The sequence below is a fragment of the Canis lupus genome, chromosome 21 (genome assembly GCF_048164855.1).
Source record: "Canis lupus baileyi chromosome 21, mCanLup2.hap1, whole genome shotgun sequence".
Taxonomy (NCBI): domain Eukaryota; kingdom Metazoa; phylum Chordata; class Mammalia; order Carnivora; family Canidae; genus Canis; species Canis lupus.
In genome coordinates, this window is record NC_132858.1 from 15569021 (window position 1) to 15580885 (window position 11865).

General features: G+C 37.6%; 1 protein-coding gene across 1 annotated transcript; it reads right to left on the reverse strand.

Annotated features, from left to right (window-relative positions):
- Nucleotides 1–5593: 5593 nt before the first annotated feature.
- On the reverse strand, nucleotides 5594–10322 carry LOC140613607 (olfactory receptor 4C6-like). The gene is given in 3 exon segments (XM_072792040.1): nucleotides 5594–6186; nucleotides 6189–6562; nucleotides 10249–10322. Coding segments are annotated over 3 exon segments (1041 nt in total).
- Nucleotides 10323–11865: the final 1543 nt, after the last annotated feature.

Genomic DNA, 11865 nt, shown 5'->3' on the forward strand with positions numbered 1-11865 from the left:
GGAAGTAGTCATGAGGAAAGGGGACAAGGAATCACTCCAAGTATTGGAAGAGGAGAAAGGAAAGGAAGTCTGAAAATCAATCCTTGAGTGTTCAGGGGGAAAAAAGAGAAAATTAATTCATTCAAGATCCAAGAGAGCTCTTAGAAAACCATTTTGTGATGTCAAGGGTGAGGGGAGCCTTTTGCCATTCTCCTCACCTCTACAAGGGGTTGGAGGTCTCTTGGTCAGCCTGAGTCTGTCCTAGCACTCACCTGATCTGTCTCCTTTTTGTAAGGGGTCCCAGGAGTATGTTGCCAGTCATCCAAAACTGAATACAATGTTTCCAGTATTTTGTGCAGCATCTAGGTACTTTCAGCAAAGGGAGAGTTCAGTGACTGCATTACGTCCAGATATTTAAAACACTACATTTTCTTTGAATCTGGTTTGTTTTTATATTATTAAAAATAATTATGAGTTATGAATAAAAGAAACGAGTACACTTTCCCTGCATCCCAGCTCCCATGTCCCCATTCCTGCTGTAACTCGATTTAAAATGTATTTTTATCTTATTCTGCATCCTTTCCCCCTGTTTTTAATGTCTCCCATACACATCAACTCCTGTTGAGAATGCTTTTTATTGAGTTTTTGATATACGTTTTAACTTTTTTCCCCAAATTGATTGTCATTTCTCTTAATATAATTTATTTTCATGTTAATACTTTCAACCTAATCCTATATTAAATTACCAAATATATATACGGTTGAATTTCTTTGCATGATACTCTGTCCTCTTAATATATTTGTTTATTCTGTGGGCATACTCGATTTAAAAAATTACTATAGCTTTATGACATATTTGCACTTGGTTCTTCTCCTCATCCTCTCCAAAATCTTTGAGTCTTTTCTTCTATATATTCAACCATGTGGAGTTTAGAATAATTCTCTCCATTTCCATGCAAATCTTCTCCAGAGATTTTGTTTAGGAATTCACTCAGTATGTCAATTAATTGGGAAATATTAACAACTTTAACTTGTGAGTTACTTCCATCTCAAATTGTATAATTCACCTGACTCAGTTTTAACATGTCTTTTGTGATGAGGTTTAGTGTTCTTCATGAAGACTGTTCACATTTCTGTTGCATCTCTTAATTTTATTGTTATTGTGAAGGAGATTTATTTCATTTTATAATTGTCCATTATAGTTACATTTAGAAGTATTATTATGCTGATTTTTGACTGAGCTCTTTTAATAAACACTGTAATCTCTCAGTTGATTGTCTTGGTTTGGCAAACTAGATGAATACACCAGCCAATAATGACTTGTGTTGTTTCATGTTTGGTTCTGACTGCTGTATTTCCTTTTCCTCTTATTTCATTGGTTGATACAAAATCTCCAAAATGAAAGCCTGCTAGACCGAATTTACCTGAAAAATTGTAAATTTGTTTAATCCAAAGATTATTGTTTAGCATAAAAGATTTTATAAGTGTAATCGGTCATCAGTATATTCAAATCATTAAAATACATATTAAATATGAATACCTGATTTCTCTTGAAAAGCTGAATTTGGGAAAAATTTGGATATGTGCCCCTCTTTAGGCAACGACACACCAGAGTTTAGTTCTGCCAGACTTTTAAAGGGGTCAAGATTTGCTCCTTTTCTACAGGGAGCAAAGGTCTTAAATTTTTTCTTAAATGTTTTTGCATAGTTTGGCTTTATTCAATTTTTATTATCTTCCTGATTCAAATAAGTATATGAGGTTGAGAACTGGGCATTAAAACTCAATAAATTATGTAATAATGGCAGTTTTAAAAGGTGGCCTTATTCCTGAATTTAATGGATCTCTCTTAGAATTAACTGTGACATTTTCTTTAAGTTTCTGGAACATACCCTTTTTCACGTTAAACTCATGTACTTTTAGCTTCCTGTGCTTTAATTATAATTCAGAAAAAATGTTATCAAATCCCATGTTGGCCTCCTGGAATTAGTCTTTTTTAAAACAATATAATAAGATTATTAGAAAATTCTGGTAGCAGTAATCAGCAAACTATGGATTGTGTTGGAGAGCAGAATATGTAAAATATTTCCAGGCCTTATCTGCTAAAATGTATTTAAGATCAATGGAGGCATGCTGTTTCCTGAGACTAATTTAATCATCTATGAAGAGATGTGAACAAACTGGTAGTTGACCCTCAATTATAGGATGCCACAGTCATAAAAAGCTCTCATTAATAGAATCAGGGGTACCTGGGTGGCTCAGTGGTTGAGCATCTGCCTTTGACTTGGGTCATGATGCTTGGATCCCAGGTTTGAGTCCATATCAGACTCCCCATGGGGAGCCTGCCTCTCCATCTGGCTATGGCTCTGCCTCTCTCTTTGTTTCTCTCATGAATAAAAAAATCTTTTTATTTTATTTTTTATTTTTTTTAAATAAAATCTTTTTAAAAAGAGAGTAAGAATCATAAACCTAAAGCTAATATAACATTAGTTCTTTGCCCCTTATCAAGTGCTTTTCACACTTATTCTCCAACTCCTCTATAGCACAAAAGTGAGAGTGATTTTTGAGTCTGGGTCATTTTTAAAAGATAATAACAACATTTATGTTCTTTGCAGCTTCAGGGAGATTTAGTGGTCTCGGCACTACATAATCTGAGGTACACAGGTGTGTATTTCTTGCTTCTTGCCACTCTCAATCTGGACCATTATGCTCCTGGTCTTTCATGGTTCCTTGAAAAAAATCACAGTAGTTCTACATTAGTCTCTTTTTCTAGAATTTTCACCTCACTAATCCTCACATGGCTGTTTCCAAACCTGATCATTTTTGTTATTTATTGGTGCTCATCATCATTAAACATATTGATTGATATGTTTTAGCACTTTTCCTCCAAAAATCTCAAAAGAATTTAAAATAAGCTGAAATGTTAACTGCTGATAGAATCCTTCTCTGTCTGCATATTATGAGGTACCCTCCATAAAATAACCAGAGCCCTCTATTTCTACTGATTCCATTCTCATTTTCACTCTGTCTCTTCTGTTTGTTTGTTTTATTTAAATTTAATTAGCCCAGAAACTGTGCATTATTTTCAGATGTAGAATTCAGTAATCCATCAGTTACCTATAAAATCTAGTGCTCATCATATCACATGCCCTTCTTAATTCCTGTCATCCAATTACCCCATCTTCCCATCTACTTCCTCTTCAGTAACCTTCAGTTTCTTTCTCGTAGGTAAGAGTCTCTCGTGGTTTGCCTCCCTCTCTGATTTCTTCCCATTCTGTTTTCTCTTCCTTCCTCTGTGATCCTCTGTGCTAGTTCTATATTCCTCATATGAGTGAAACCATATGATAATTGTCTTTCTCTTATTAAGTTATTTCATTCAGTATAATATCCTCCAGTTCTATCCACATCAATGTAAATGATATTTCATTTTTTTGATACCTGAGTAATATTCCATTATATATATATATATAAATATATATATATATATGGTTTTATATATATTTATATATATATATATAAAATCAGATCTTTATTCATTCATCTGTGGGTGGACGTCTGACTCTTTCCACAGTTTGGCTATTGTGGACATTATTGCTATAAACATTGGGTTACAGGCACTCCTTTGGATCACTACATTTTTCCTTTGGGATAAATATTAGTTTAGTTGCTAGGTCACCAGATAGCTCTATTTTTAACTTCTGGAGGAACATCCGTACTGCTTTCCAGAGTGGCTGCAGGAGCTCTCATTCCCACCAACCCTTTGAGAGAATTCTCCTTTCTCTGTATTCTTGCCAACATTTGTTGTTTCCTGACATTAATTTTAGTCGTTCTGATTGATAGGAGATGGTATCTCATTGTGGTTTTGATGCCAAGTGACATTGAACATTTTTTCATATATCTGTTGGCCATTTGTATGCCTTCTTTGGAGAAATGTCTGTTCATGTCTTCTGACCATTTCTTATCATGATTGTTTTTTGGGTGTTGCTTTTGAAAGTTCTTTATACATCTTGGATACTAGCCCTTTATTTGTCATTTACAAATATCTTCTCCCATTCTGCAGATTGCCTTTTACTTTTTTTGACTATTTTCTTTGTTATGCAAAAGCTTGTTATGTTGATGAAGTAACAATAGTTCATTCTTGCTTTTGCTTCATTCATGCCTTTGGAGCAGAAATGTCAAAACACTCACAAAAATACTAGCCATAGGTTCCAACAGTACATTAAAAGGATTATTCTCCAAGACCAAGTGGGATTTATTCCTGGGCTGCAAGGGTGGTTCGACATCTGCAAATCAGTCAGTGTGATACATCACATTGATAAAAGAAAAGACAAGAACCACATGATCCTCTCAATTGATGCAAAACAACAAAAACAAAAAAACATTGGACAAAATATAGCATCTTTCCTGCTTGTTTATTTTTGATATTTTTTGATCGTTTCCTTTTTTCGTCTCACCATCCAAATTAGGCTAGTTTTTTAGGGAGAAAAGTCTCTTGCATTCTATAATCATTCAACAGATCTTTATGGAAACCTAACAGATGCCAAGCATAAATAAGACAAAAGTCTATCTGTCAGGATGTCTGGTATATTAGAGAGAAGGCAAGGAGCAAAACTTAAATGATTATGCAAAAGTAATCATACTTTTAATTATTTTTATAAAGAAAATAAAGAAGATCTTGACATAGGAAATTTTGTAAAGAGTGAAAAAGTCTTTAAAAGAATCATGGGGGAAGCTCTCTGAGGTAAGGCCAGTTAATTTCTTTTCCAAGACTATAGGTTATGAGGAAGCAACCATTTGAACAAGATGAGACGTGCTTTCAGAAAGAGAGAAGCAAAAGCACCAAGGTGAGAAAGTCGCAAAGAGCTCTGGGGGCAGATGAAAATAGCCAACACCTGCTGATGTACAGTAAGGGAGTAAGTGAGGTGCGCCAGATGGGGTGGGAGACTTAGAGGCAGTAGAAAGATCGATCAATCAGGGAATTTTACCACAAAGTCCAGATGTTTCCAAAGGCAATGGGAAGCTAAGGAAGGGTATAAAGCAGTAAAGTATTATGATCCTTTAACAAGTCCATAATCCTTAAATCCTAAATCACAAAGCAGGTTTACATATTTTTAAAGACTTATTTATTTATTTGAAAGAGAGAGAGAGAGAATATGCAAGGGTGAAAGGAGGAGGGGCAGAAGCAGAAGGTGAGAGACTCTCAAGCAGTCTCTCCCCTGAGCCTGAAGCCTGATGCCTGAGGGTCTTAATCCCAGGACACTGAGATTGTGATCTGAACCTAAATCAAGAGTCAGATGCTTAACAGACTGTGTCACTTAGGTGCCCCAAACAGATATACACTTTTAAAAGATTCTACTTATATATTTGAGAGAGAGAATGAGAACAAGCACGAACCCTTCTCCCCAGAGGGAAAAGGAGAGGGAGAATCACTGAGCAAGGACCCTGGGATCATGACCTGAGCAAAAGGCAGGTATTTAACTGACTGAGCCACCGAGGGCCCCAACCAGGTTTATGTTTTTCAAAACTCTCTATGCTGTAGTGGTGATGAATAGCTTATTTCTCTCACCTTTCAGAAAGAATCTCCCTTAATGGGAAACACGATGTCTTAGCATGACCATCACTTGCCAACAAAACTCCTTTGTTTCCCCAGTTTCCTCATGGCATTTATCACCTCTGAATTCCTCAGGGTGTAGATCAAAGGATTTAACATGGGTGTGATGATGGAATCAGACACAGCCATTGCCTTGTCAATGGGGTAGGTGGCCACAGGCCGCACGTACAGGAAAATGCATGGCACAAAGAACAAGACAACCACGGTGAGGTGGGAGCCACAGGTGGAGATGGCTTTGCGCCACCCTTCAGAGCTGCAAGACTTCAGAGAGCAGAGGATGACCACGTAGGAGGCAATGAGAATAAGGAAGATGGTCATACACATCACCCCACTGTTGAGGATGACTAGGAGACCCAGGGTATGGGTGTCCATGCAGGCCAGTTTCAACAAGGGAAACAAATCGCATATAAAATGATCAATGACATTGGGGCCACAGAAGGGTATTTGATACATGAAGAGAAGCTGTATTGCTGCATGGATAAATCCCCCCACCCAGGCCCCTCCCAGCAGCAGGCAGCACATCTGAGGGCTCATGATGGTCGAGTAGTGCAGGGGCTTACAGATGGCCACGTAGCAGTCATAGGCCATCACGATGAGAGGATGATCCCCACACCACCAAAGAAATGCTCTGCAAGGAGCTCCGCCATGCAACCTTTTAAGGAGGTGACAGTGCTCTTGGAGAGGGAGTCCACAATCATCTTGGGGGCAATGACAGAAGAGTAGGTAACATCCAAAAAGGATAAGAAAGTAAGGAAAAAATACATAGGTGATCTCAGACTTTGACTTGTGATCACAGTTACCACAATTACTAGGTTTCCCAAAACCGTGAACACATACATGATTAGAAACACAGCAGAGAGCATTTTCCGCAGCTCTGGGTTCTCTGTAATGCCCAAATGTATGAATTCAGTCACATTTTTTTGGATTCTCCATATATTAGGTGCTGATACGGGCTCCAGTGGAGATCTGGAAAACCTAAAAAAGCAACAAGTGATATTTAAGTAATGATTATTTGGCCTCATGTCTTTCCAGGATCTCACAGACTGTGTTATTCATTTTTATTCATCTCTTCACCATTAAAGCATTTGGATTTTAATAATATATTAAATAAAGAGTTTAAAAGGTAGACACTTCATTAATGCTAGCTTCTCCCAGGACATTTCTCCTCTTATTTTAATTGTTCTTCCAAGTGAAATGTAGTTTTCCTTCCTTTATTAATATTATTAGCTAACTTTTTTGAGCACCTACCCTACTCTGAGTACTGGAATAATCCTATGAGTGACTTTTTTTTTTCTTTTTTTTTTACAGATGATGTTAAAGTTTAGGAAACTAACTAATGTTTATAACAGCAATGTCCACAATATCCAAATTATAGAAAGACCCCAGATGAATGGATGAAGAAGATTTGGTATCTATATACAATAGAATACTACTCAGCAATAAAAAATGAAAACTTTCCATTTTGTAATGATGTGGATTGAACTAGAGGATGTTATTCTAAGTGAAATAAGTCAATCAGAGAAAGACAATTATATGATCTCACTCATGTGGATTTTAAGTAACAAAACAGAAGATCACAGGGGAAGAGAGGAAAAAAATAAAACAAGATGAAATCAGAGAGGAAAACAAACAATAAGTGACTCTTAAGCATAGAAAACCTGAGAGTCACCGTAAGGGAGGGAGTGGGGGGATGAGGTAACTGAGTGATGAACATTAAGGAGGGCACATGATGTAATGAGCACTAGGTATTTTATAAGACTGATAAGTCACAGATCTCTACCTCTGAAACCAATAATACATTATATGTTAATTAATTGAATTTAGATATGATAAAGTTTAAAAAATATCAAGCATACCCCTCCCAAAAGAATATATAACTAGTGTGCTGTGGACTGGCCTTTTGATCACACAGCTCAAACTGTGAACTCCTCTGTTCTACCATTGCAGAAGTTAGCTGATGATGTGATGTTTCCAGAGAGTTACTATTGCAACCCAGAAGAAATGCTACTGTGAAAACATGCTTTGTGTTAGTACTTGGAACTTTTAAGCAGAGGGTGACTGGCCTATCTTAGGAATTTTCTGGAGCGCAGCTTCAATTGATAGTGGACTATACCACCTTGGGAAGGCTGAGAATTCATTGTTATGATTCAGCAGCCTCACTCCCATCCCACCCCATACATAAAATGCAGATCTTCCAGGGCAGACCATGCAAATGTCCTTTATTCCCACCATTTAACCTCAGCCTCTCCCTCATGACCCAAGAACTGAGATCTTGCTTGTAAGGACCATGGTGAATTACAAGGAACCCTGACTCCAGAGTCAGGAAATGAGAAGCGGGCTTTATTCAGGCTGTGTCACTAATGTGGTGTGCTACTGGGGCATATAGCTGGCACCTCTGGGTCCCAGGGTCCTCATTTGCAGTACAAGGATGGCTCATTAGAGAAGTAACAACTCAGTCCTCTTCAAACAAAGCATCCATTTCTCAATTGCATTGATTGTTTAGGCCTCTGGGTAGGGATTTTTAGAGAAGTGATTCATTTCATGTAAAAAAGCTGAAACTCATTTTTCTAAGTAATATTTAATGCTCCATCTATCTTATGGCTTGGAGCTTGCGTGGCTCCCTATTGATATAATGCGGAATTGAATTTTTGACCTAACATTCAATCCTGTCACCAGCAAGCCCCTTACTGATTTAACTTTATTTCTCTGTTTTTCTCACTTTATTCCACTGTCATCCCCTCTGCTTCCTGTCAGATTTCTAGCATTTCTTTCTGCAGCTGCCTTTCTCTTTGCAGGGGGATGTCACTGAATCCAGATGCAGCAAACCTACCACTAAGTCACAGCCATGTCACTTGCTGGCTTAATGATCTCAGCATCTGTAAAGCCTCAATTTCTGCAGTAGCACAATTAGTACAAGAGAAACACAGATGCATACCCACAGGATAAGAGAAGGGACAGAGAGAAAGCAGGCAGAGGGAAGGAGAAAGGGAGATAGATGATAGAGAAGGAAGGAAGGAAAGAAGGAAGGAAAGTGAGAGGTTAAATTGGTAAAGAGTTCATCAAGGAATTTCCTAGTAAATCTTTGTAGATAGATTATCCATCCCTTGTTGCCTTTGGGCACTTTTTAGAAATCTACACATTTTATTTGCCAATTCTCATTTCTAAGTAGACATCATTTAGTTTTCTTTTTTATAAATTTGTTTCAGAGGTACTTTTCAATAATTCATCAGTTGTGTATAACATTCATTTAGTTTTGAAAAATGTCCTCAAAAGCACACAAAATTACATCAAGCAAAATAATCTAACTCAAGTTAGAACTCAGGTTTCCCACCTCATGAGTAGATAAGCAAACAGGTATCAAGCGTAAATTATTGACATACTTCAAAAGTAATAGGTATGTGATGACTTATTCTATGTAATTAGTTTAATTAATGTTATATTTCAAAAATAATTTCTAAGGCATAATTCTATGCAATAATTAAAATCTACATATGAAATACTTAAACCAAATAATAGAGTGATTAACCAAATCATAGAGGTGATTTGTAGAATGGAGTTTTTACATTTGGTCAAGAATGGAAAGTTGTACGAATACCTATCATTTGCTTTGACTTGATGAGATGAGCCCTGGGTGTTATATGTTAGCAAATTGAACTTAGAACAAAAAGGAAATTAAAAAAAGGAAAGTCATGTAAATACAGACTCTAAGTTCATTTCACCCAAGATCTTACCAGACTTAAGATTTGGTCATGTGAAGTAACTTCAGAGAGTCCAAGAACCAGGTGAAATCTTTCTAACTTGTTTTTTCTGACTGTGGGGTCAAGCACCACAAGGAACATAAACAAGGAAAAAGTCATCCAATTATTACATCTTGATCAAATTTGGAGAACTAGGATTTTTATTGCTCTCAGAGAGAGATTTAAAACAGAAAAGACTTAAGTATTCATGATCCTGAGGAGGGAATAGCCCTTCTGGTTTACCAAGGGATTTACATTCCCTCCAATTAAGGATGATTGCTGTAAGATATCCAACTCCACTGTTTACCAAATTATTCAGGTGTCTTTTTAAATGCTAATTGATTGTATTCTTAGATCGAATAGAAAAGGCTCTCATTCATCTTCTTGGAAGTTACATTATGAAATTAATGTTCTCCTTTTGGCGATGGACTGGGCTATAGGAGCGCAAAGTGCCTGTTTGAGCACAGGGGATATGCCACAGACTATATCATGCTAGTTTCATCCCCTGAGTCTGGTCCTCCACTGATGGAGGTGCTAATCCCTGACCTAGTGAATTTGCACCCATCCACTATAATAATAGGGTGTCCCCTGGGAGACAAGAACCTCACATGGGCCAGACCAACATGCTGCTCCACAGCAGAAGTCTATATCAGTAGGAACTATCTAATTATTTGTTTCTGCACGGTGATCTGTATCAGAGTTCCAGAGTGGCCACAGGTGTTATCATCCAACAGAGCCATATGCTTCTCAACAGGCATTTTTCTCTCCCTTTGGCATAATCACTTTTTAAATCTCAAGAAGTTAGTCAATGGCAATTGGCATCCTTGAGCAACTCCACTACATAAGTGGAAAGCAAGACTTGGTTCTTTAAAAGAAGTTCTATCCTGTCAAGATTCTCTACCATGAGAAGTCAACCTGACTTACATTACCTCCTTGGTCCAATTATTTGCCAATTTACTGTTACCAATTTTTAATTTTGCGGCCTCATTCATAACCATTTTAGCACCTCCCTCGCTGAGTTCTTGGTGCCTTTCAATCAGACTCCCATTGACTAGTTTTGATATTACTTAAATACTATGTCCTGGATAAAATGGTATTTTTTCAGTATTTTTCCTGACCCTTGTCCTTGAGTATATTTCAGCCTTCCAGGCAGGACCTGGCTATCAGATGACAAAAAGCAGCCAAGAGTCTTTTATTATTATTCAAATTTCCACTACTTCTAAATTTCAGCAAAAATGGCAATTTTTGTCATTTTTAGTAGTTAAGCATTGTGTGTAATATTCTCCAGGAATTAGCCTTTTTGGAAGCAAGTGTAGTTGTTCAAAAATTGAGTAAGCAAGGCAGTCCTTAGAACTGCAGTAGCCCAGCAGTGGGAATGTTGAGCTCTAGAGTTCACAGATCTTCAGCCGATTCAAAGAGGGAGGAAGATTGAAGGATGCACAAGTTTTTGGGAAAAGAAAGCTATATTGAAAATTTAACATAAACTATCATATTCAGAGAATCTTTACACGTTTCTCTGGTGTGTATTTTGCATTTTCATGGAGGAACATTATTGCTAAAAGTTACAGGTGATGAAGTGTGATGACAACTTTGCCATAATTTTCCTACTAGTAAGTCAGAGTACTATTTTTTTCAAATTTTGGGAGGGAGAGAGAGAGAAAGAGAGAGAATGAAAGAGGAAGAGAGAGAATGTGGGATGTGGAGAAGCAGAGGGAGAAGAAAAGAGAAAGAATCTTAAGGAAGCTCCATGCTCATCTCCTAGGATATGAGGCTGGATCCAATGACCCTGAGATAATGACCTGAGCTGAAATACCCAGATGCTTACCTGACTGAGCCACGCAGGTGGCCTACAAGTCAAATTGCTTTCTAATGACTGAGGTGTAATTGAAGTTTAATTAACAAAAATTATCTATAAGAACTTACACACCAAATAGAACTATATTTTAGTACGCAAAACATTGAACTAGCAGAATTCTGTATCTGATTGGATGTAAGGTATGAAGAGAAAAGCGAAGAGTGATTTAAAGAGCTTGACAGGAGGGATCCCTGGGTGGCGCAGCGGTTTAGCGCCTGCCTTTGGCCCAGGGCGCGATACTGGAGACCCGGGATCGAATCCCACGTCAGGCTCCCGGTGCATGGAGCCTGCTTCTCCCTCTGCCTGTGTCTCTGCGCCTCTCTCTCTCTCTCTCTCTGTGTGTAACTATCATAAATAAATAAAAATTAAAAAAAAAAAAAAGAGCTTGACAGGAGAATTTGCTGGAATGGACTTGCCATCACTTGAGAAGACAAAGACTCTGAGAGAGGAGCATGATGATGGTGGGAGGGTGGGGAACAGTGGGTGGCTGAGGAATCAGGAGTTCATTTTTTTTTCCTTTTTTTTACCTCTTGAATTTGAGATTTTATTAGACAACAAAGTAGAGATTTGGACAGGCGATTAGATATACAGGTGTGGAATTAGGAAGCGTGATCTGGGATGCAGATGTAAGTGTGAATAGTCAGCAGCTAGGTAACATTTAGAGCCATGGGATTGGGTACATTTAT